At 38.0% G+C, this 27,223-nt stretch overlaps 1 protein-coding gene and 1 non-coding gene across 3 annotated transcripts in view; both read right to left on the bottom strand.

The window, feature by feature from the left end:
* Positions 1-27,223, bottom strand: part of BCAP29 (B cell receptor associated protein 29) — a 41,696-nt gene that overhangs the window by 6,787 nt on the left and 7,686 nt on the right. The window contains exons 4-7 of one of the 2 annotated variants that reach the window (XM_059074560.2): positions 24,981-25,131; positions 23,727-23,862; positions 18,709-18,817; positions 312-412 (exon numbers count right to left, since the gene is read on the bottom strand). In XM_059074560.2, the coding sequence (XP_058930543.1) occupies positions 312-412; positions 18,709-18,817; positions 23,727-23,862; positions 24,981-25,131 (497 nt within the window). Of the gene's footprint in view, positions 1-311; positions 413-18,684; positions 18,818-23,726; positions 23,863-24,980; positions 25,132-27,223 lie in introns of both variants that reach the window. The other variant, XM_067042841.1, reaches the window with a different exon arrangement.
* On the bottom strand, positions 16,529-16,657 carry LOC131763106 (small nucleolar RNA U109). Its single transcript, XR_009337507.1, has one exon. It is a non-coding gene; the product is annotated as a small nucleolar RNA U109 (small nucleolar RNA).

The following is a 27,223-nucleotide window of genomic DNA, read 5'->3' as shown; positions in this document are numbered from 1 at the left end:
TCCTGCATCGGCAGGCGGATTCTCAACCACTGCGCCACCAGGGAAACCCTATGGCTCAATTCTTTTGCTTAAAACTTTACCCCAGCTAGAATGCTGTAAGTTAGCATGCCAGTAATTCTCTATGTTATGATTATTTTCATGCAATATCCCAATCTTCAAATAAAAATTGGCTTATTTAATCACTTTGCAAAGTTAGGATTAACTATTAATACATCCTCTTGGCTTCCAAAGGACAAATAACCCAAATAATTGACTTAGGTAATTAATTACTATTTCAAAAAGCTGAGGCTCGTAAAATGGATGCCACTCACCTGAAGTTCTGAATGTTCTTTCAGGAGCTGGTCATATTCTTTCAAAAGTCTCTCTGATTGCATCTTCATTATTGTCGTGTCATTTTGTGCCTTAGAAAGGGCTAGAAGAACATCGAATAGAGTTGTAAAATTTTTATTTTGGAATAATTTCAAATTTATAGAAAACTTGCAACATTTGGAGAACTTCTTTGTAGCCTTTACTCAAATTCACCAACTGTTGACGATATGGTACATTTGTAATTGTATTCTCTATTGCCACACATGCACAATCATTTTCTTGAACTATTTGAGACTAAGTTACAGACATCATGCTACTCTACCCTTAAGTACATCATTGTGTACTTCCTAAGAACAAAGATATTCATCATATAGTTAGCAAATTTAGGAAATTTAACATCAATACAATACTCTTTATCTAATCTACCATCCATATTCGTCTTGGCAACTGTCCCAATTATGTCCTTTTTTATCATTTTTTCAGTTCTAGTCCAGAGATCCAGTCCTATATCAAAGGTTAACAGTAAGTTGTCATGTCTCTTTAGTTTCCATTAATCTGGAATAGTTCCTCAGCCTTCCCCCTGCCTTCTTCTCCCCTATCTTTCAAGACATTGACATTTTTAAGAATGCAGGACACTTTTTTAAAATAGAATGATTTCCACTTTGATTTTGTCTGATGTCTTCTCATGATTAAATTCAGGTTATGCCTCCCACTTACATACAAATATGACATAAATGATGCTGAATGTATCTCAAGGTATCACATCTAGAGGCCCATCTGCCTCTCACTGGTTTTTCCATATTATAGTTATTTTCCTCTTTGTAACTAAGAAGCAGTGAGAAGACAATTAAGACTATGTAAACATCCTGTTCCTTGTCAAAACATCCCCCCTATATTTAGCATCTACTGATCATTCTTGCCTAAACCAATCTTTGTTGTGATGGTTGCAGAATGGTGATTTTCCAACTTCATCATTCCATCCAAATTTATCAGTCACATTGTACTATAAAGAAGAGCCTTCTTTTCTTCTCCATCCATCCATCCATCACCAGTATGAACTAATACATTCCTATTTTTTCAATGACTTATAATTCATTACTATACTTAATTTCCCCCAGATTTGGCCACTGGGAACTTCAGGCTGGCATCTATGTCCTTCGACTATGCCCCCAATAGTTTCTGGCACAAGATGTTCCAGGCTTATCCTAACACCTCCCAGGCTCAACCTGGACTCAGGCATTATAGAACAGAATTTATCAGAAGGGTCTGCTTTTGAAAAAAATGAGGGTGGAAAAAATATTTTATCATTTTTACTAAGGGATGGGTGACAATATTTCCTTAAGAATAAAGACAATCACTTTCTTATACAAAGTTGAAAAATATGGGGTGTATAAGTGGCACTGAAAGACTTTAACCTCAAGATGATACACAAATATGGGTACATATTAGTCTTTGTCTACCAAAGAGCTACAATCTAAGTCAGCAAATTAGGTAGAAGTTAAAAAATATATATATGATAAACATTTAAGTCAACATATTGTGTAGAAGCTAATGAGCCAATGTGTAGAAGGGAAGAGTAGTGTAACATGGACTGGAGAAATTCTGAGAATCCTGAACTAGCTCTACGTACAATTCTGCACATGTAGCCTTCACAAGTTCTGCATCTGTAAATTTTTTAGCGTAGGATTTTAGGAAAGAAAGTGGGATTTACAAAATTTAGGTCACTTTTTGGCAAAATGAAATTACTGTTTCATTTCATTTTCAGGTTCTGTTTATCAAGTTTGACTGCCTTCCCTCCTGAGAAGCCATCATATGTTATAGATAAGTATATAAGTCACTATCAACTGAAGTGCCTTTTGCATCAATACTTTCTAGACTATTTTGTCAAATTAAACTCTCTGCATTGCTCTACATCTGCATTGTCCAATAAATGTTCTACAACTGTGCTGTCCAATATGGTAGGCACTAGCTTCATGTGGCTACTGAACACTTTAAATGTGGCTAGTGCAACTGAAGAACTGAGTTTTAAATTATATTAAATTTAAATTTTGATTTATTTATTTACTTTTAATTAATTAATTTATTTTTGGCTGTGTTGGGTCTTCATTGCTGCGCGTGGGCTTTCTCTAGTTGCGGTGAGCAGGGGCTACTCTTTGCTGTGGTGCGTGGGCTTCTTATCACGGTGGCTTCTCGTTGCAGAGCATGGGTGCTAGGTGCTCAGGCTTCAGTAGTTGTGGCACGCGGGATCAGTAGTTGTGGCTCGCAGGCTCTAGAGTGCAGGCTCAGCAGTTGTGACGCATGGGCTTAGTTGCTCCGTGGCATGTGGAATCTTCCTGGGCCAGGGATGGAACCTGTGTCCTCTGCATTGGCAGGTGGATTCGTAACAACTGCACCACTAGGGAAGTCCCTTAAATTTTGATTTAAATAGCCATATGTAGCTAATGGCTAGCCATAATAGAGCAGCTTTATAACTTTATAACTTTATAACTTCCTCAACATTACTTCTATAGATCCATAAATCTAAACTAGGTATTAAAAGTTGAATTTGACAAATTTTATGTGTCACTTAGTAAAGAAAGGCATGGGTTAGATGTGGAAGAGAGATTTTTGGTAGTTGGTTAGATTTCATAGGAATCACACCCACAATATAAAGATTTATATATTAGTTTTCAATCTGTGCATAAGGCCTTTCCTAGATGATACTTTTTTTTAACTAATAAATTTATTTTTGGCTGCATTGGGTCTTCGTTGCTGTGTGTGGCCTTTCTCTAGTTGCGGTGAGTGGGAGCTACTCTTCGTTGCGGTGTGCGGACTTCTCATTGCCGTGGCTTCTCTTGTTGCAGAGCATGGGCTCTAGTCGCACAGGCTTCAATAGTTGCGGTGCACAGGCTTAGTTGCTCAACAGCATGTGGGATCTTCCCGGACCAGGGCTCGAACCCATGTCCCTTGCATTGGCAGGCAGATTCTTAACCACTGCGCCACCAGGAAAGCCCCCTAGATGATAGTTGAAAATACAAAACATGGTGTTATCTTCAGTTCCTTCCTTACTAAAAATGTTTACGAGCCTGGACTTACTTTGGTATATAAAAAGCAGGGACTTCCCTGGTGGCACAGTGGTTAACAATCCGCCTGCCAATGGAGGGGACACACACAGTTTCCATCCCTGGTCCGGGAAGATCCCACATGCCACGGAACAACTATGCCCGTGGGCCACAACTACTGAGCCTGTGCTCTAGAGCCCGTGAGCCACAACTATTGAAGCCCGCGCGCTTAGAGCCGGTGCTCTGCAAGAAGAGAAGCCACCACAATGAGAAGCCCACGCATTGCAATGAAGAGTAGCCCCCGCTCGCCACAACTAGAGAAAGCCCGCATGCAACAACAAAGACCCAATGCAGCCATAAAGAAAGAAAGAGAGCTTCCTGGGTGGCGCAGTGGTTGAGAGTCTGCCTGCCGATGCAGGGGATGTGGGTTCGTGCCCCAGTCCGGGAAGATCCCACATGCCGTGGAGTGGCTGGGCCTGTGAGCCATGGCCGCTGAGCCTGCGCGTCTGAAGCCTGTGCTCTGCAACAGGAGAGGCCACAACAGTGAGAGGCTTGTGTACTGCAAAAAAAAGAAAAAAAAGCAAGCAAGCAAGCGAAGAAGATTCTACAACTTAATAATGTCTGAATAGTCTGTAACAGTGGTTTTAAAAATGGTCAGGAGGTTGTATTGAACAGTTCATCTTAATGTTAAAAACGATTTATACTTAAATTTTTTAAAAAATTTGTTTTATTTATTTATTTTTGGCTATGTTGGGTCTTTGTTTCTGTGCGAGGGCTTTCTCTAGTTGTGGCGAGCAGGGGCCACTCTTCATCGCAGTGTGTGGGCCTCTCACTGTCGCAGTCTCTCTTGTCGCGCAGCACAGGCTCCAGATGCGCAGACTCAGTAGTTGTGGCTCACGGGCCCAGTTGCCCCGTGGCATGTGGGATCCTCCCGGACCAGGGCTCGAACCTGCGTGCCTCGCATTGGCAGGCGGATTCTCAACCACTGCGCCACCAGGGAAGCCCCAGTATACTTCCTTTTTTTTCTGTGGTAAGTGGGTCTCTCACTGCCATGGCCTCTCCCGCCGCTGAGCACAGGCCCCGGACCCGCAGTCTCAACAGCCCAGCCACTCCGTGGCATGTGGGATCCCCCCGGACCGGGGCACAAACCCATGTCCTCCGCCTCGGCAGGCGGACTCTCAACCACTGCGCCACCAGAGAAGCCCTATACTTACATTTTTGAAATGAACAAATTAGGAAATTCTTAGATATCAACTCATTAGTTCCTTATTAAAGGATACTATTTTTCTCATGATTTGTTAGGAGAAAGAATGAGTCAAGTGGAACTACAAATCTGTAGAAGAAGCTAGAAAACCACTTGTACAGTCTATCCAGAATGGTACAAAGCTATAACAAAACTGCAGGCAAATCCTGTTTTACTTGCACTTATCAAGCCAAGGCATGAACTGTGTTTCTTATTTTGTTTTGTATTTCAGTGGATATTAGTAAACCTAATGATTACTATTTTACTGATTTCACTCTAATTAGGAGAGGATGTTACTGTCTCGGAGCGTTTTGGACTGTTTCCTAGTCCGTTCTCTACCTCTCATTTTATATAAATTACAATATTCTGTTTTTGTTGTCTTCTACCTCCTTCTGGAACTGCCTTCATGACTAAGGGATTATATAAATTTGTTATCTGACATTTGAATATGCTTGTTTTATTTTGAACCATGTTATTTTGGAAACAGCATATATATGGAAGACATCAGACAAGGAGGCTTGAGGTGATACATCTAAGTCACCATTTCAATTTTCTCATCTGCAAAACTGAGCTGCTATCATTTACCAGTAGCGTTATGGAAATGTTGAGATATTTCATGAGAATACTGGTCAGATTCATTTATGTTCACTGGGAACTTTTTGAGGCAAAAATCATTTATTAATATAAAGAATAACCCCAATTAATGTTACAGTGACATGTAGTAAGCCAAAATGTTTGTGTAAAATGCCATCAAGCTGGCCAAAAATATTTGTCATTTTCCAAGTGCCAAACTTACATTTATGGAGCTATCTGCACAGCAAGAGGAGTTGGTGAGACCGATGCACTGTGTAAATGTATTGTATCACTATGTTTTCTACCCAGGATAACAGACAGTATCAGCTAAGCTCTGCCAGGAAATGTAAGAAAAAATTTTTAGACACATTGGCATGGCAGCTCAAGCTGGCTGCTGTACATTAGCTAGAGAAAGAAATTTTTCAAATTTTAATTTGAAAAATTTCCCTACATCTAGTGTTGATTTCTTTTCAGTTCATTTGGTTCTATCTTTGAGAACTCAAGAGTGTGACATACCAGAGCTCTTCAGTACTTAATCCTCACATGTACTGTTCCTTTACAGGGACCATCACTGGACCGTTAAGCTACAGTAACGCTTCCAAAATACTTGGAAAGTAGACACACAAACTTCTGTTCAGTAAGGGACGTAAAATGTGGTTTTAATTATATTACGGTTATTTTTGTACAGGCCTATATTGTCAGGTCCATGCAGGTAAGGTCTGTTTTATTTATCACTTCAGTTATCACCCACTCTTTTTTAACCTCACATCCATATGTTGATAAGGTGTGTTGATTCTACTTCCTTTTTATCTCTCCAATCCATCCACTTCACTCAATCTCTGTTATCACTGCCCTCATCTCTAGTTTAGATTATTGAAATGGATTCCTCACCTTGTTTCTCGGCTACTCCAATTCATTGTCCACAGTAGTCAAAGTGACTGCTTGCTCCTCTGCCTACAAACCCTCCAGCAATGCTCCCCCAACCAAAATGTTAACATATAAACATGGCACATGAGGCCCTTTATGATGGATCTTAGGCTTACTTTTCAACTCTCACCACTACCTCCATCTTATTTTATGCTCCAGCCACAGTGAGCACCTTGTAGTACTTCAAAAAGGCATACTCTTTCAGTTACATGCTACTCATTTTGCTAAAACATCCCTGACCATCTCCTTTAACCTCCCTGCCTGACTCATTCTCTCCCATTTAATCTGGTTAATTAATATTTATTCTTTGAAATGTCAAGAAATTATCCTTGATCTTTTCTGTTGGCTTCTACTTCATCTTGAGCTTTATTTCATTATAGCACTTATCATGCTGAGGTATAACTATGTCCCTACCGGACTGTGGACTACTCAAGAAACAAAGCTGTGTCTTGTGTCTCTGTTCTGAGTACCCAGCACTGTGCCTAGCACATGGTAGGTACCTAAAATATGTTCCTTGAAGGAAGGAAAGAACAGACAAATGAAAAGTCTAAGCTTTAAGCATCTGAAAAATTCACTTGTGTGGAACCAGTTCATTTTTTGAAAATATGATAAATGTCAGGTAAACAGTGAGGTACCACTTTAGTCACTTGATAGGAATCTTGGTTGCAACTAAACCAAATTATATCTTTAATGGAAAAAAATTCAAGCTAGCTGGAAAGTCACAAAGCAAACAGACCTTTCTTGATATTTTGATAAAAATATAATCACGTTACAAATATCTCACGCTAATTTAGAATTAAAAACAAAAATCAAACAAGTACTATTACAGAATCCAGTTTAGTTAAAAAAAAAAAAAGAAAACACTGATTCTATGGGGCAGGATATATACAAGATAAGCCTGGAGCACCTTGTAGAGTCAGAAGGATGTACTCAAAAAAAGATAAAGCAAAAAAAAAAAAAACCCCACAATGATGGGGACATGTCAAAGAGACACAGGAGCCAACTGAAGGAGCTCCCAATGGCTAATGCTAAAAAAATGACTTGAGCAACAAAATAAATGAGTATTTTTTCTTTTTTTTTTTTTTACAGCCTTGTTTATTCCCAGAAGGCCTCAAAAATCTGAAGCAACAGTCATGCTTTATCCCTCCCCAGATGAATCTTTAGGAAAAGGCAAAGGATTCATTTGATTATGAAGAGAAGCACGAGTATAGATGAAAAGAGTATTAAATTATAATCTACAGTATAAAATGAATACCCATGAATAAATAAATAAATAAATAGGGGTAAATACACATATCTTTGCAGAAGAGTTCCAAAAATTTATGTAGCTACTCTCACCTCAAGGAGGTAGGGCATAACCCCCCAATTCTTAAGCTTGGGCTACAAACAGTGACTTCCTTCCAAAGACTACACTATGGGAAGAGGGGGGGAAAAAAGTAACTTTGCATGGAGAAACCTGACAAACACGAACAACCGCCAGGCAATCAAGGTCAAATCAACAGTGATAAATCATGCTGGTATTTATTTCTGGAATAACGTGATGAAAATGGCACTTTACCCTCTGCGACTTTCCTCTCCAGTCCCATAACCCCAGTCTGACCATGAAAAATATCAGACAGCTTCTGACAGAGAAACATTCTGTAAAATAACCAATACTTCTCAAAACTGTCAAGCTCTTCAAAAATAAGGAAAGTCTGAGAAATTATTATAGCTTAGGGGAGCCTAAGGAGACATAAAGCTAAATGTAATGTGGTATCCTGAATGAAATCCTAGAACAGAAAAAAGATGTGAGGTGAAAACTAAGGAAATCTGAATAAACTATGGACTTTGTCAATAATAATATATCCATATTGGTTCATTAATTGTATAAATGAACCATATTAATGTAAGACATGAATAATAGGAGACACTGAGTGTGGGGTATATAATTCTTTGTACTATATTGCCTGCTTTTCTATAAATATAAACTGTCCTAACATAAAGTTTATTTTTTAAAAGTACAGTGGGAAAAAACCCCACACAAAACACATGTATACAGGACAAGATATAATAAAATTCATTAGGCTATAAGTACTATCTTAGTAAGAACCTATCAAATATGACCCCTTAAGTTCCATTGTTTTAAATAAACAAAAACTTAATTAAATTTTTCTTTTGTGTAAAATCTTGATGTTTTAAAATTATTATATTATTTAGTTAAAACCCCACCAAAGTGGTAATATTAAAAAAAGTCAGTGAGTAGGGAGTGAGGCAGTAGATAAAAGAAAAGCAGATATTCTAGTAAAGAAGCATGAACCTCACTATTTATGATAGCCAGGTCATGGAAGCAACCTAAATGCCCATCGACAGACTAATGGATAAAGAAGATGTGGTACATATATACATGGAATATTACTCAGCCATAAAAAGGAACGAAATTGGGTCATTTGTAGAGACGTGGATGGATCTAGAGATTGTCATACAGAGTGAAGTAAGTCAGAAAGAGAAAAACAAATATCGTATATTAACGCATATATGTGGAACCTAGAAGAATGGTACAGATGAACCGGTTAGCAGGGCAGAAATTGAGACACAGATGTAGAGAACAAATGTATGGACACCAAGGGGGGAAAGCTGAGGTGGGGGATGCTGGTGTGATGAATTGGGTGATTGGGATTGACATGTATAAACTGATGTGTATAAAATTGATGACTAATAAGGATCTGCTGTATAAATAAATAAATAAAATAAAATTTTTAAAAAATGAGGTAAGCCAGATCATGAAAAGTGATCTAGATATTGCCATAGACAAAAAAAAAAAAAAAAAAAAAGAAGAAGAAGAAGCATGAACTTAATACATTTCAAGAATATCAAAGTGTAGGTCACTTAACCTTCATGAATAAATCTTATGTGTAAAAGGTTTAAGTTACTTAAGAGGAGGGTTGAGGGGCAATATGATTATAAATATCTTAAAAATATTTAAAGTTAGTGTTCATTCATAAAAACAGTTTTTATGAAATCTACATTAGGGTCAGTTTGTACAACAAATACAGAAGGGCTGTGAGAATTAGGCTCCTTAACAGCGATGCGAAATCTTTACTGTTTTCATCAAGAATGTGAAGAAGGAAATGTTTTTCCCAGTCTCTAACTGCTGAGAGTCCATGAAACATAAGAGCCCCTCCAAAGATTCCTGCTGTTCATGACTAAAGAAGATGAAGCTGTTACACAGGTGAAACTGCCCTAAGACAAGGGAGTCACCCACTCCTCTATCCATTCAACAATGTATGGAATGACTACGAGGCATCAGGCATTCTACTAAGTGTTGAGGATGAAAAGATAGTGGGGTCTTAGCTCTCAGAATACTCATTTTCTAGTCAGAGGAAGATGCACAATAAAGCAAGCAACCAACCAACAGTGAGTGCCAAGTGTCATGAAGAAAGTTAGGAGAGGGTGATGTGATAAAGAATGACCATGCAGCCACATGAGATGGAGTACTCAGGAAAAGTTTCTCTAAAGTGGTAAAATTTAAGCTACTGTCAGTTCTGTCTGCTAAGGGCACCTAGAAGTAATGACACCCCAGTAGCAATGAGAACACCTAGGCTCTAGATATTATTTTCTAAATACCATTCTCTACCTAAAGGCTCAATGGAGAAATGGTTGATTCAAGGGCTAGAGGAGGAAAGGTACAAGATAAGCTTGGACTACCTTGTTATACCAGAATGTATGTGCTTACAGAATGGGGGCATGACAAAATGATATGGGACCCAGCTTGAAAAGACTTCCACTGGCCAAATCTGAGACAATCTGAACAATAAAGTATAATGCTCACAATGAATTATAACGCAATGAATATATTACACAAGCAAATCAACAAGTAATTGGGGGGGAAAGGGAAAGCTCTTCCTTTAACAATAGAATGGAATCTAAAAATGGAGAAGGAATAAGAGAATTAGAAAATCCTCATTTGGAAAATATAAAAATAATAAACGAGAGGAAAATATGAAGAGAAAGAAAAGGATAAGGCAAGTGTAAGGTGTTATTATCATTTGGGTACAGGGCATTTTTTGGGGTATTATTTTTCCATTTCTCCTGTGATTTGAATTGTGTGATTTGAATTTATTATGTCTGAATAAAAAGTTAAAAGGAAAAAAATAAATCGCTATGAAGTAGAGCAGAGAAATGGGGCAGTAAGTGAAGGAATATGAGACAAAAGGAAGTTTTTGTTTTTATTTTTTGGGATAGGAGATGCCAGAGGATGTCTGTAGGGTGATAGGAAGTGAGGAAGTAATTGCAGAAACAGAGTCCTTGAGAAGGATAGTGGGGTTGGGAGCCGAAGCAGTAGAAGAGGGATTGAAACTTAATCCACAGTAACCCAAGGACAGGTAGAGTTTGAGCCCAGTTGAGGGAGGACAGTAGTTTTGGTGGTGAGAAGATGACTTTTTTGATTAATTCTTTGTGCCCAATGAAGTAGGGTGGATTTAGAATTTAGAAGTGAGATGAGAAGATCTAAAGTGGTTCTGGAGAGTGAAAAAGTGAAGATTTTAGAGAAATTCAATAGGACTGCCACAGTATTGAGGGACCATCTGAATGCAGGGACCATTTATTTAAAATAAGAAGTTAGTTCCTTCAGCAATGCTGAGATGCTTGGGTGCAGGTACCAAGCGATGGATACCTGACTATCACCAGAGCTCGGTCCTTGAGAGAGGAGGGAAGTAGAGGAGGAATGGGGGAGGGGGGAGGAAGAGGGGAGGAAGAAGAAGGAGGTAAGTAGTTTGCAAGAGCCTAATTATGATGAACCAGTGTTTGGGGGTGAGATTTATTCATATCTATTAGATAACAGGCCTAGAACACTAAGTATGTGCTGGGGACAAAGAGTTTACTTAGATGTGGCCCTTGCCTTCACAGCACTTACAATCTAGTAAGAAAGATAAACAAATGAAAAGTAATTTCTACAGAGTACACTATTAAGTTAGTATCCATGCAGAACTATGGAGGTCCAGATGGAAGCCACTCAACACAGCTTGAAGGGAGAGAGTTTTGGGGAGGCTCCTAAGAGGCGGCGATGCTGGAGCTGAAGGACGAGCACAAGCTGGCAGAGTGTGCAGAAGAGGGCAGTAGAGGCAGACAGACCTGCAGTCCTGGGCAAAGGGGAAAGGTGATGAAACACCACTGTTAGGAGAACTACAAGCTCCCATATTTAATAGAGTAGGGGTATAAAATTTAGACCGGACAAGGGTGGGGCAGGCAAAACTAGAGATGACGCTGGGGGACAGGTCGCAGAAGACCACGTGTTCCATCCTGAAGAGCTATAAAGGTCGCAGGAATCAATACAGAGTTTTAAGAAGTGAAGAAGCATAATCCGATCTGTGGTGTTGCCACTCTAGTGGCAAAGTGAAGAAGCCAAACTAATGGCAGGGACATGCTTTAGAAGGAATGGAAAGAAAGCTGCCCCAACAATTATACTAAAGAGTAAACATTAATGCATGAAACCAATTATAGCTCAATTTGCCACATGAGCAAAGGGGAAATGAATGATTTTTTGTGTGTGTCTTAATTTCTCTACCTATCGCTAGGTATACTGGTCCCTGCCCCTACCCTCTGGGGGACTATGAACATGAATGAGGTTTATGGGTGATGTGCTTTGGGGTTTTAGAAAAGACAGGGATGTAAGGTATGCTGATACTTATAAGGATTACTGGGACTCGGGGCCAAGGAACTGATGAGCAGGCAGGCTTTATAATTTAATAAATAAAATCAGCCCCACTGTTATGCTCTTAGCGAATGAAACACCAATGAATGCATGAAGACTTCCTTCATTATCTTAGCTGGCTTGCTAAGTAATGTATTTAAGAAAAGAATTTTGGCTCTGTGACTTAGCAAAGAATAATTACAAATTCCATCAATATGCTGGCTTTGCACTTAAAAATCAGGGTGTACGTTTTAGGCAAAGTACTGTGTAGGTATAGCTTTATACAAACTGCTTTGAAAAGGATATGCTTTATAAAGCAAGTTCGTGTGTAAGCAGAAGCAACACGTGCAATCTAGAAGAATTTACAAACCATTGTATACAAGAACTGAAGGAGTCAGTTTACTTTGACTGTAAACAAAGAACTAGTTTTACTATATATAAGCATATATAATTTCTTAAATTATCTGATCAACATTCATTCAATCAGCACTTAAGTGCGCAGCAAATTTTATAACAATATTAAGCAGAAACCAATCTCTTCGATACCATTATTTATACTGAAAAAGGTATTCTTCCTTATTTGCAGATCCTTAATAGGGGTCAGTAAACTACTCCTGTAAAGGGCCAGACTGTAAATATTTTTTATTCTCTGGCCGCACCACTCGGCTTGTGGGATCTTAGTTCCCCAACCAGGGATTGAACCTGGGCCCTCCGCAGTGAAAGCTCGGAGTTTTAACCACTGGACTGCCAGGGAACTCCCTTATTTTCAGCTTTCTATGCCATGCAGACTCTGTCCAGTTTACTTAACTCCACAGCCACAGAAAATATGTAAACAAATGAGCATGGCTTTGTTCTAATAAAATTTAATTTCTAAAATCAAGGCAGCAGGTTAGATTTGGCTCATGGACCATAGTTTTCTGATCCTTCTCCTAAGACACACTTCTAAGTCATACCACCTTTCTCTTAGATTATAAATTTACTGAAAAGAACTATAAATTAAAGTATCAGAGCATGAGAGGAGAGGAGGATCAAAATTATACTGGAAATTTTAAGAAACCTCCTAAGAAGTTCCCCATTTTATGCCTTCCAATTTTGCTTATAGAAAGAACAAAGGCTATACAGACAGTGGATGCTGCAATGAGATTTAGTTTTACGAAGAAAAGGTTTTTCCTTCTTTAATTTTCCAGCTCATTTTCCTAGCTGATTGTTTTCCATCCATTTCAAAAGTGTTTCTAGAGCAGAGTTGTCCAGCTTAATTTCTGTACTGCACTTGGCAGTAAACATAAACCTGATACAAGCTGATCCAATCTATATGTCCATCAACATACGTGGAGAACTATGCTTGATTATATTCTTATCACCTGGAACATTCTGTTATTCAGTGTGCATTTAGCACTCTCCACTCCATGTTTTTTAGTAAACTAACTCATGTATCACACAGGCGAAGAAATAAATTGTAGTCACTTTTTGTATATATGTTGGATCCATCCATCTGGGTTATAAAGCTCTTCAGGGAAGAGACTGTTTTCTCTTGCTTTAATGCCCCTCTGCAAACTTAATGAAAGCTTTTCCTCAGGTAGCATCAGTCATGCTTGCTGGTATCGTCAATGCTATGAAAGGTATCCTTGAATTACTGTCTTCAGTTACTATCTTCCCTGTAGCTATTCCTCCTGGTCACTGGATGACACTTAAATAGTTTATTTTATATAGGGCCTGCAAACAGATAGGAAGCTCACAAAAAGGAAAACATCATAACTAAATGGGAACGTAATAGGGAAAAGCAGGAGAAAATATCACCATGACATATTAGTGCCAGGAAAGCAGTCCACAGCAAGAAAGCCTCCTTCTTCTGGTTTGACAATAACATCAACTGCATGTGGAGATAATATAAACGAATAAATGGCAATATATCTTTCATTTAAAAATAAAAAACCAACCTAAGAGCTAAAAACCTGACTAAAATGGTGGGTCATATATTTTATTTGCTTTAAATAACTGAAGTACTATTAATTACATAGTCTACTCCCACACCCTTCAAATAAACTATGCTATTCTTTTAAAATATGGACTTTTATTTTTCAGCTAACAAAGGAAGGGAAGGAGATGTTAAAGAAGCAGAAACTTCCAGATAAGTAAACAGAGGAGAAAATACATGTTTTTTTCTTATTCAAAGCATAGAAACTCATTAAAAGGTCATAAAAACATAATATGACTAAAACTACCAAATTTTTTAAAGGACTGCAAAATTTAAAATAAGATGGTGGCTTTGATATAACTGCAAGTTAAAGATAGTTGAATTTACACCCACAAGAGTTTGCAACTGTAAGATATGCTTAGTTTGGACTTTGAGAATTTATTTTTAGATAGATGGCTCAAATAGTTCCTTTGTAAGGAACTCAAGAAGAAGGAATTTAGGGTTACTGATATACGGAATAGTAATTCACTTGTAATATTCTCTCTTATCTTGATCGTCAATTTCTCTTGTAAAGCACTTCAACTATTTTCACTCCCTGGTCCCTATGTTAGTATGACTTGTTTATTACTGGCATTAGAGGGTGATGATTTTTTTAAAAAACTTGAACATCATTAAGGGTAGTGAAGTTGGTCTGTAAAAGGAAATGCTAGAATGTTAATTGTTTTCAAGGTAAGCCACAGTGAAAGAGAAGCATTTATCCAGGAACAGAGTTGAATAAACTAGTTGAGAGTGGAAAAAAATAAACCCTCTATTTGGTAAAGGAGAAGTTTAAATAGGATTAGAAGATTCCATTTCCTGGTCCAAATCTAAGGTCCCTGTTATATGCTGCCAATACTTAGGAACATAGAATGGGCCTTTATAATCAGTTTCTGTTCTGTTTGTATATACTTTGTTTAGATAGCATTTAAAATTCGCTTTATCTCCAGCAATGCCACTCCTGGGTATTTATCCAAAGAAAACTAAAACACTAATTAGAGAACATAAGATACATGCACGCCTATGTTCACTAAAGCATTATTTACAATAGCCAAGATATGGAAGCAACCTAACTGTCCATCAAAACATAAATGGATAGGGGCTTCCCTCGTGGCGCAGTGATTGAGAGTCCACCTGCCGATGCAGGGAACACGGGTTCGTGCCCCGGTCCGGGAAGATCCCACATGCCGCGGAGAAGCTGGGCCCGTGAGCCATGGCCGCTGAGCCTGCGCGTCCGGAGCCTGTGCTCCGCAATGGGAGAGGCCACAGCAGTGAGAGGCCCGTGTACCCCCCCCCCCACATATATAAAAATGGATTAAAAAGATGTAACACACACACACACGAACACACGTGTACGCACACATGCAGACACACACACAATGGAATTTTTGTGTTTTTTGGCGGTACGCAGGCCTCTCACTGTTGTGGCTTCTCCCGCTGCGGAGCACAGGCTCAGAGGCCATGGCTCACGGGTGCATCTGCTCTGCGGCATGTAGGATCCTCCCAGACCAGGGTACGAACCCACGGCCCCTGCATCAGCAGGCAGACTCTCAACCACTGCGCCACCAAGGGAATATTAATCAGCCATTAAAAAAGAATGGAATCTTGCCATTTGTGACAACATGGATGGACCTAGAAGGGATCAATGTTATGCTAAGTAAGGTAAGTCAGACAGAGAAAGAGCAATACTGTATTATTTCACTTATACGTGGAATTAAAAAAAGTTAACATAACAAAACATAAACAGAGTTTTATATATAGAGAGAACAAACAGGTGTTTGCCGGAGGGGAGGTAAGGGAAAGAAAGAAATAGGTGAGGAGATTAAGAAGTACAGATTTCCAGTTGCAAAATAAATGAGTCACAGGTATGAAATGTACAGTGTGGGGAATACAGTAACTATGTAATATCTTTGTATGGTGACTTATGGTAACTAGACTTGACTAGACTTATCGTGATGATCAGTTTGAAATGTATAGAAACAGCAAATCACTATGTTGTGTAAAAGGAACTAACATAGTGTTGTAGGTCAATCATACTTCAAAAACAAACACACTCATAAAAAAGAGACCAGATTTGTGGTTACCAGAGGTGGGGGGGGAGGGGGAATTGGGTGAAGGCAGTCAAAAGGTACCAACTTCCAGTTATAAAGTAAGTACTAGGGATGTAATGTACAACATGATAAATAGAATTAACACTGGTGTATGTCATACATGAAAGTTGTTAAGAGAGGAAATCCTAAGAGTCCTCATCACAAGAAAAAAAATTACTTTCTATTCTTTAATTTTGTATCTGTATGAGATGCAGGATGTTCACTAAGCTTATTGTGATAATTGCTTCATGATGCATGCAAATCAAATTACTACTCTGTACGCCTTAAACTTATACAGTGCCGTATGTCAACTATATTTCAATAAAACTGGAAGAAAAATAAATAAAATAAAAATTTGCTTTATCCTCAATAGGTATGCTTTTTATTTTTTATATTTTGGCTGCGCAGTGTGACATGTGGGATCTTAGTTCCTTGACAAGGGATGGAACCTGCGTCTCCTGCACTGGAAGCACAGAGTTTTAACCACTGGACTGCCAGGGAAGTCCCTCAATAGGTATGTTTTTTAAGGACAGTTTTAATGATGCTCCATGTTAAATGATCTTACAATGAATAAGTCATATGAATAGTTCCTAAAAAATTGCTGATAGAAAGAAAGAAAAAGAAAGGAAGGAAGAAAAGGAAGGGAAAGAAGGAAGAAAGAATAAGGGCAGGGTCAAGGAATTTGCCTCAATCACTTTTTAATATTTTCTTCTTTTTCTTTTCCCTTTACATAGGAGAAATACACTACTACTCAACCTCTGCTATTAGAATGGCAGCCTGATAACTTTCAATGTAGCATGTTATGGGTATACTACTGCTCCGAGAGGAATGAGGAAACGACATGTCCACATGCAACTCAATCACTTTCAAAACTGTATCCACTTTTACCACTGCCTGGATGCATGCAATGACAGAATGGTACGTATTTCCTCGCAGTGGTTAAGAATCCGCCTGCCAATGCAGGGCACATGGGTTTGAGCCCTAGTCCGGGAAGATCCCACATGCCACGGAGCAACTAAGCCCATGTGCCACAACTACTGAGCCCGCGAGCCACAACCACTGAGCCCGTGTGCTGCAACTACTGAAGCCCCTGCACCTAGAGCCCATGCTCTGCAACAAAGAGAAGCCACAGCAATGAAAAGCCCGCATACCGCAACAAAGAGTAGCCCCCGCTCGCCGCAACTAGAGAAAGCCTGTGCGCAGTAACGATGACCCAACGCAGCCAAAAATAAAAAATAAGTAAATAAAATAAATATATTTAAGAAATTAATTTAAAAAAGAATAAATACTGGGAAAGTATTAAGAATAAATACTGGGAAGCTCTCCTGGAAGAGTCTTTCAAAGTCAATCTCCTTAGATATCAGAAGGTTTTCCACTACATACAAGGTCTATTTTTATTATGAGGGCTTGTGAACTTTGTAAATTCTTTAGAGCCTAAGGTCTCATTTTTCATGGCAGTGCCCTTTCCCAATTACTCCACACACTGGGACATCGGAGTTACCATTAAACAAATCATTAAAAATGACAGATCGGGTACCTTACACCTGACTAAGTTAGTCTTGAGTGTAAACTGGGTGCTTGGGGACATGCACGCTCCCGTTTGGTTCACTAGGGTCATATTACTGCACTGAAACACAGGTAATTTACTAACTGGTCAAAAACCTAAGCTAAAAACTTAGTGGTTAAAAACTGATGGAGATTTTGGCACTACTGAGAGAGTGAGTGCTCTTAATACCTGCCTTCAGAATAGCACTTTTCCAATTTGGATTGAATCACTTTAAACAGACATTTTGTATTTATGCTTTACTTCTGCTAATATATTTGGAGAAAATGTTTCACTTAGATTAGAGAAACACTAAGGGTAAGACCATACGTATGGAAAATACTCTACCTCTACTAAGAAACAAACCACACTGCCTTTCTACTCAGTTTCCAAATATAAAAGAACTTGCTAAAACATTTCTTAAGCACTGTCAGTCTTAATACCCTCAATTTTTAGAAATCTATGAATATATTTGAATGGTACTATGTACAAAGCATTGGCTGCTGAATTCATCCAAATCTTGTACTACTAATTTACTTCTTAGTTCTTGTCTTAATGAATTTGATTGGTATAGGTCAAGAGAACATAGCCAGGGTTATACTTCCTTTAGAAATGGAACTTTGATCTTCTCAAGGTCAGTAACAATGTTATCTAAAATAAAATGTGTTCATAAAATACTACACACCTTGCAGGAACCAAACAGGACATACTCAAACAGGTAAAATCTGCTTTTACCTCAACATTGATTCACTTTGAAAGCAGTTTTGCAGTCTACACTTCAAACACAGAAGCATGGCATCTCTTGTTATCAGATCATAAACAAAATGCCTGTATTATCATAGAGTTCATTTTCTCCAAACATCTGAATTGTCTGTTAAAGAAATATTGAGTTTCTTTATATTACTCAAAATAACCCCGAGTTTAGAGTTATATATCAGACTTGTGAGGTTAAAGCTCAAAATATCTCAAAGTTGGCATTTTTAAAAGGCAAAGGGAGAAAAAACTAAGCTGTCCAGGGTTAGGAGAGGTGTAGCATGGCACACAACCTATTCTTGTCTGTCTTTTTATCTCTGTTTACAAGGAACTTTTCAGGAACATAGCTCTTTTGCTAAGGGAGGAACATCTGTATTTACAACACAGATCTGAAACACCTACATGTTTGTATGTATAACAGAGCATGTTTCTCTTGGCTGAAACAGTGTTCTATCTCCGTATTTGAGCAGGAATTTATAAATAGGTCACTCTTGGTATTTTAGCCAGAAGAACATTTAGCCATGAATTTTGTTTTAGGAAAAATAGTGAAGTGTAACAGCATAAAATATCACAATACTTTTCCTACTTTTGTGCATGCGTACAACGTTACCATCTGAAGCCTTCTTTAATTCAGTTTTCAGTTTTTCCTTATCTTCTGCTAGTTTTTTATTTTCCGCTTCCAAAATGTGTTGTTCTTCCTTGCCATGGTTTTTCAAGAGCTTCAGAAAAGAGAGTTATAGAAAGAAGTAATGTTAGATTGCAACAGCCATTCTTTCAGGAAAAGAGCTGAACAATGTATTTTAAATTATTGGTCTTTATTTTATTCTTTGTCCTTTTCAGTATTTTGTACTTTTTTATAACGTAAACTTCTGTTAGCAGAAACTTGATAATTGGCAAACACACACAAAATTTCTTCTATGATTGAAATCTCTGAAATGAAAATAACAAGAGTTTCTGGATGGGCTACAATTAAAATTATGTTTTCAGGGACTTTCCTGGTGGCGCAGTGGTTAAGAATCTGCCTGCCAATGCAGGGGACCTGGGTTCTATCCCTAGTCCAGGAAGATCACACATGCTGCAGAGCACCTAAGCCCGTGTGCCACAACTACTGAGACTGCGCTGTAGAGCCTGAGAGCCACAACTACTGAAGCCCACGCATTCTGGGGCCCACGTGGCACAACTACTAGAGCACGTGCACTGCAACAAAAGAAGCCACTGCAACGAGAAGCCTGTGTACCACAACGAAGAGTAGCCCCCGCTCACTGCCACTAGAGAAAAGCCCACGCACGGCAACGAAGACCCAGTACAGCCAAAAAAAAAAAAAAAAATTGCATTTTCAAAGGTATTTAGATAAACAATGTCTTTTCCTTAATTGCGTGATGTTACTCTAATGAAAAAAAAATAGTTCTGGGGACAGTACTACTTGGAAAGCCATTATGTTCCAATTGTAGAGCTGTCTACTCAGATTAGTTCTATATAGACGAATTCATAAGAGAATAACATAATCAGGATATGTCAGGATAGAGATAGAGATGGGTAAGTGGAGAATAACAGGGCCATCTCTACACTTGGACAATTCTACCTAATTTTCATTGAACAGTCTCCAAATTACTTTTATTCGGTTAATCCTTTACAATGTTCTTTATATTTTTAAATCTATTCTGGCTTTTAAAATGTTTATGTTTGTAGTTTATCTTTTCTAGGCAAGAAAAATTAAGATCTGAATAGTAAAATATTTGACTAAAATAAAAACATCATGGGGTAAATATTTCATAATCCAGATTATTTCCATAATCTGGATGGAAATCATCATTAACAGAATGAAGAAGCTGACTTACCAAAAAGAAATTGTAAGGTGTTAAGTTACCAAGAAAGGCAAATTAGATTAATGTTTGAAAAACAGAACATGTATATACTGGCATGAGTTATTTGACCAAGTAAAAGGCAGCAATTTGATATGGAAAGCTTCCGTAGTCAGGTAAAAATGTTAACTCAGGACAATTTAAAACAGACTGACACAGTAAAGAATTTCTACTGCAGGGTGATTCCTTTTTTAATGTAAGCTGATATATTAAACAAACAAAACAAAGTTCTCCTGAGCACTGCTACTACTACATGCAAATATTTTACAGTGCTATGTACTACAAGGAGTAAAATGTAAGAGAAGTATGGTCTCTGCTCTCAGGTAACTTCAATCTAGTGGAAAGGATGAGACTAGAGCATAGATACTGTAGCACAAGATCGAATACAATACTACCGTGTTATAACAGAGATTAGGCAGATCCAAAGGAGGAATTAAAGCTCGAATGAATATATTGTATAATTCCAAGAAATTTTTTTAGGAGATAAAGGACTGAAGCACCTACTAAAACCAAAGGAGCCTCATATCTCCAAAATTAAAAATATATATATACATATTTTTAAGAGCAGAAACCAGGGAAAAAACCCTCCAAACCTCTACAAGTTTGTTGACAATTTCAAGTTCAAAACAATCTTAGTTGTTACTTCACTGAATTCAGTTAACACAGCCTCCAGTGATTACCCAAATTGGAATAGAACGACTGAGTTACAGGAATGTTTACCCTGCCTGCTTGAATTATTATTGCCACTGACTTGGAAAAGTTGGATTTGGTGTCAGTCTTTGTAAATAAGCTTTCATTACTGCACCTGTCAACTCGTTCAACTTTATTTTGTGTAACTTGATGCTGGAGAAAGACCAAGAGCCCTGGAATCTGAAATTCTATAGCTACCAACTACAGTAATACACATGTTCACTGTCCCACCCACCTTATCCCACCTTGGTAAGTGGCTGGGAAGAAAACAAGTAAGAAGTAAAGCTCTGTCACTGTTGTTATACTAAAGTTGGTCTTTCATAATTATTTCATTTCATTAACTGAATATCATAACAGAAAGGGGTCCCAGGCACCATCTGCAAGTCCTATCATAGGTTAGCATACGACTGAAGGGCACAGAACAATGTGGTTAAGAGTGTGGATTTTAGAGGCAGCTTGCTTGGATTCAATCCCTAGGTCTGTCTCTTACTAGTGGAATGATCCTGGGCAAGTCGCTTAACCTTTCTGTGCCTCCATTTCTTCATCTATATAATGCAAATATTAACAGCACCAACCTCACAGCATTGTTGCAACAATTGAAAGAGTTAATACCTTACTGTGAAGCATGTGAACAACGTTAGCTATTAGTTATAAACTTCAGGCCAAGAACAAATGAGGTGACTTGCCCCAGGTCACAAGGCTAATTACTGGTAGATCTGGGACTGGCACCCAAGTCTTTTGGACTTCAGGGTGATGCACTTTCCAATAGATAACGTATCTCTGATAGAGAACGAAGAGATGTTTTAGCAATTTTATCCTTCCTCAGCTGGTATTTCAAAACCTACATGAAGTATCTTGATATAGAAGTCATCTTTGACATTCTGACCTATGGTTAATCAGTTACGCTTTGGGCACTGACAGTATTTTCTCCCCACTGTGTACTGGCTTTAGCCCAGTATATCTATGCACTTATGATTTAGGGCCATTGACTGGGCCACAGATATGCAGAAGCAGGGAACCAGGACAGCATGGAACCAAAGGAGAGGAGAACAAAAAAAGAGAGCAACTGTGGCAGATCAAAGAATCAGTAATCATGAAATAAATTTCCTTGCAAGTTAGTAACTGGTTCTGAAAACAATCCCAAAAGAAATGTTTTAAGGAAGGTGCTTTTTCTGAAGGACAAGACTAATTTAAGTACATTAATTATGGTGTATATGAGAAAAATCATAGTACCAAAAATACAAAACCACTTTCCATTTTCTTGGAGTTCAAGAATAAGAGGAAAAAAAGCAGTGTTCTATTAGTAGTTAAAACTCACTACTCTAACATGATGGGCATGGTAAATCAAGATAGGTGCATGGTAAGTCTACAAATACTGGCTGTGTGCTTCTGAGTTTAGCCACCATATATTCATAAAAGCCTTGAGGGTTTTGTTTTGTTTTTACCATTATGAAATGAGATCAAAGGATAGAAAATGAAGCAAATAATATTAAGGTACAAAATAAGGCTGATTGTGCTGCTGAAACACTCCAGTGACGTATATTGCTTGCTTCTGAATACAGAAATACCAACAGCTTGATTTCCCAGACCTATATTTATGACAAAGGGCAAGTTACATGACATCTATGGATCAATGCTTTTTCAAAACAGAACAAAACAAAGTAAAAATATAAACCAGTGCTTACCCTCTAAAAGTTTCCTTAAAAGATGCTGGTTATAATCTACCCAAAGAAACATTTTTTTTTGTGTGTGTGTGGTACGCGAGCCTCTCACTGTCGTGGCCTCTCCCGTTGTGGAGCATAGGCACCGGACGCGCAGGCTCAGCGGCCATGGCTCACGGGCCCAGCTGCTCCACGGCATGTGGGATCTTCCCGGACCGGGGCACGAGCCCGTGTCCCCTGCTTTGGCAGGCGGATTCTCAACCACTGCGCCACCAGGGAAGCCCAAGAAACATTTTTGAATCCTGTTTTTGTAGTAAAAATAAGGTAGACATCATAAAACATGGGTTTCTGAATAGGTGACCATGACACTGTAGTATCAAAAAATTTTTTTGCAATGAGTTTTGACTTATTTCATAGGTTTTAGAAAGCTTTATATTGTACTATGTAACAGCTAACTCATTTAGCATTGATGCAAGGTGAGGCTTATAGTTCTTTCTGTAAGAGGCTGGGCTTTAGAATTTAGGCTCACAGTACTTTTTACATAAATATAATTTGATGTAATATATAATTGTAATTCATTAATTTATAATAGGAAAATAATCTTATTGCATTATACTAGGAATTCTTTCTTCAAGAAAATTTGTTTCACTTCTGAAGGTTCCACTGATTTTTTTTTTTCTAAGAAGCAGAATTAGGAAAACTTATGGGGCTTAAAATGAACTGAAAACACTCAAGCTATGAGATCTGACTCCTAAATTTTAAACCTAAGAAAAAATATACCCGAAGTAATTTTGTATCTTCCATTTTTCCATTCGTTCTTCTTTTTACTTAACATGGAAAACATCAGTATCTCATTTACGCTCTCCCTGAGTAGCCAGGGAAAGACAGCATAGGGTTCTCAAAGAAGAATTATCAGCAGCATAACCAAATTAGAGATTGAAAATATTATATGCAGTCATCAATCTATATCAACTATTTTCGTCTGCTTCCTACATAATCATTTAAAGAAAACAACAATAACAACAAAAAAAACCACACCAAAAAAAACAACAGGAATTCAACTGAAAGGGAAATGGAAACATAATAGAGACTTATTAAAACTTGCTTTAGGTTATAAAGTAAAATTAATGGTAATGAAGGAATTAAAATTCATATTCCCAGAATACTGTTCTCTCCTTTAATCATAGGAAGTAGGTCCAATGGCATTAATCTACTATGGAGGTAAACTGTGAGAACACACAAATTTAAAGATAATAAAATATTTCTGAAACAATCATTTTGTAGGTATCATTATTTATGGTCATTTTCTGCTTATATATTATGAAAATGCTCTTTTTGATGCTGAAAAATAATAAACCACCCCTTGGGAATACCAACAACACTTACACCAGTTTTTAAGAAGAAAATTTAAATACCCGTTTTAGTCTTTCATTCTCTTCCATGAATTTTTTGGCAGCCTGGTTAGTATTTTCTGCTTGAACTTTAAGGACTCCTTTGTTTGACAGCTCTTTTGCCAGCTGAGTAATAAGGGTAACCAGACGTCTCAACACTCTAAGAAAATGAAAAAAATGTCAGAGTAGTGTGCAACTGATCACCAGGAACTGTGACTTTAAGTAATAATTATCCAGTGACTCCCCTTCAGGTGTGGGCGTGGTGAAGGGAGGTGATGTTTACGGAAGGAAGATATATTTTTAATTCAAGTCTTCCAGTCAAAACAAGCCTGTGTCTCATTTCTTTGGAATCTTCGTTAGAAGATTAGCATTTGGAATGCAGGTTCAGTGGTACTTATTAATTTACTTATTTTCTCTGTAGAGGTCTTTGGCCAGGACGAGCAGAAACAGAATTCCAGACAGTGTGGAAGGGCCAGTAAGAGTTTTCCCCATCAGCTCAAAATTTAAAGAGCATTTTGTGAGGCTGGCCAAACCTAAAAATTGCTCATTCACTTCTACTTATGGGTAACTTCCTCTGTTAGTAGTAGTAATGGTTATCTTCATTTATTCATTCAGCAGATATTTCCTCAGGATCTGCTAACTGTTAAACACTGTGCCAGGCACTGGGGACATAGCAGGAAACAAGACAGAGGCCCTGCTCTCAGAGTTTAGGTTCTACTTGGGAAGGCAAGAATTAAAACAGTATTTAATTACAACCATGAATGACACTTGAAAGAAAAGTATATACATTACACATTCTATGGTGTACAACAGAAGACCTTCCTACTTTGGGGGAATGATGGTCAGAGGTCTCAGCTTTCCTGAGAAAGGGGCTAATGTAGAAATTAGCCAGGAAGAGAGGGAAGGAAAGAGTATTCTGGCAGAAGGGAAAGCTGGTGGGAAGATCCTGAAGCAGGAAGGAGCTGGGTACAAAACAGGAACTCAATAAATATTTGTTGCAAGAATGGATGAATGAATGAGCAGCAAAGGGCAGTGTGGTTGGAACGTGGGGTACCCGTCAGAGCAGCAGGGGCCAGATCATGCAGGGTGTCACGTCATGCGCCTACAGAACCTACAAGCCACGATTATTATTCGTCATTTGGATCTGTCATCTGAATTCTTTCATAAAGATGTTAGTATGCTAAATAGTACAGAAAAAAAAATCTACAGTATAGGTAGAAAAAATGAGAAAGAGAAACACAAATCATGTTTTCAAATTGGGCTTTTAAAAAAACTTACAGCCAGAAAAATAATGAAAATCCAGTAATGTAAAGATTTCTTTGAGACCTAAAAAGTTTCATCTGTGTATGTTCATAGGCAGCAGGTGTGCTGGCTGAGCTCCTTTCAATGGCATGAGCTGAGGAATATTTTCTTACTTCTCTCACAGCATCTATCAGAGAAAAAGAGGGAATATTACTTTTGGCTTTTAAGAATATAAGGTTATTATTAAAACAGGAAGCAGTTTTAGCACAACTGACCTAACTTTTAGATAGTGGACTTTAGCTAGGGGCTCTCTTTTTGTCTTTCCTCTACAATGCATGGGAGGGTACCACGCTCAAAACATGCTCTGTAAGTGGATACTGGTAAACTTTGAATGTTAACAGTATTTTGCTTTTTTATTAGTCATCTAGGACTTACCATCACGGCAATGTCTAACCTCTAGCTACATGGCAAACTATTATCTTTTACTTTTTTTTTTTTTTTTGGCTGCGTTGGGTCTTTGTTGCTGCGCACGGGCTTTCTCTACTCGTGGTGAGCAAGGGCTACTCTTTGTTGCGGTGCACATGCTTCTCATTCCGGTGGCTTCTCTTGTTGCGGAGCATGGGCTCTAGGCAGTGGGCTTCAGTGTTGTGGCACACGGGCTCAGTGGTTGTGGCTCACGGGCTTAGTTGCTCCGCGGCATGTGGGATCTTACGAGGCCAGGGCTCGAACCCGTGTCCACTGTGCTGGCAGGAGGATTCTTAACCACTGTGCCACCAGGGAAGTCCACTTTGTTAGTTTTTATGACTGAAAAATATTCCATTGTACAGATACACCACATTTGGTTTATCCATTCATGAGATGACGGACATTTGGATTTTCTCCACTTTTGGGCTATTAAGGATAATGCTGCCATGAACATTCATGTACAAGTTTTTGTACTGACATAAGCTTTCATTTCTCTTGTTAGGTACCTAGGAGTGGAATTGCTGGATCATATGGTAACTCTATGTTTAACTCTTTGCGGAACTGCCGAACTGTTTTCCAAAGCAGCTGTACCAGTTTACATTCCAACAAGCAGAGTATGATGGCTCCAATTTCTCCACACCTTCATCAACACTTGTTATTTTCTGTCTTTTTGATTATAACCATCCTAGTGGGTATGAAGTGCTATTTCATTGCAATGATAGTGAGTTTTCCTATTGATATTTTTATTTTCCATTTTCTTTAATTCCTTCCAGCAATGTTTCTGTAGCTTTCAGTGCTGCGATCTTGTACATCTTTTTATAAAGTTCTTTTGTAAGGTTTTTAGGTTTCTTGGTATATTTATAAAAGGAATTTTCAAAAATTTCATTTTTGAATTATTGATTATAGCATAGAAATACACTTCATTTCTGTATATTGACCTTGTATTTTGTGATGCCACTATATTTCTTTGACACAGTAACTTTCTCGTAGATACTTTAGGATTTTCTAAATAAACAATCATGTCATCTGCAAATGACTGTTTTACTTTTTAATTTGCAATCTTTATGCTTTCTAGTTCTTCTTTACATTATTATCCTGGTTAGAAAATCAATTACTTAATTGAATAAAAATAGTGAAAGTGAATTTGCTTTGTTCCCAATCTTATGGAGCTAACTTTCAACATCTGACTAAGGATGATGCTAGCTCTAGGTTTTTGTAGATGTTCTTCATCAGAATGATGAAGTTTCTTTCTATTCCTAATTTGCTAATTAAAAAAAAAGATTCGATGTTTGTATATATTGTAAAATACCACAAGTCTAGTTAACATCCATCATCATACATAGTTAGAGAATTTTTTTTTCTTGTCTCTTAGCAATTTTCAAATATGCAATATAGTATTACTAACTATAGTCACCATGCTGTACATTACATCTCCATGACTTATTTATTTTATAACTGGAAGCTTGTATCTTTTGACTCCCTTTACCCATTTTCCGCACCACCCACCCCCCTGGCAACCACCAATCTGTTCTCTGCATCTATGAGCTTGATTTTATTTTTTAAAAGATTCCACATATGAGTGAGTTCATACAGTATTTGTCTTTCTCTGTCTCAGTTATTTCACTTAGCATAATGCTAAGTGAAAGGTCCATTCATGTTGACACAACTGGCAAGATTTCATTCTTTTTCATGGCTTAGTTATTTCTCAGATTGCCTCAATATAGTAAGAGCATGCCAATCACTACAAAACAAGTAAAAATAAAACAAACATAACTCATAAAAATAATTCATAATACTGTGAAGATCATTACTCA

This window comes from Kogia breviceps, chromosome 9, assembly GCF_026419965.1.
Source record: "Kogia breviceps isolate mKogBre1 chromosome 9, mKogBre1 haplotype 1, whole genome shotgun sequence".
Taxonomy (NCBI): Eukaryota; Metazoa; Chordata; class Mammalia; order Artiodactyla; family Physeteridae; genus Kogia; species Kogia breviceps.
The sequence above is the reverse complement of the archived record's forward strand: the minus strand, read 5'-3'. Positions and strand labels throughout refer to the sequence as shown.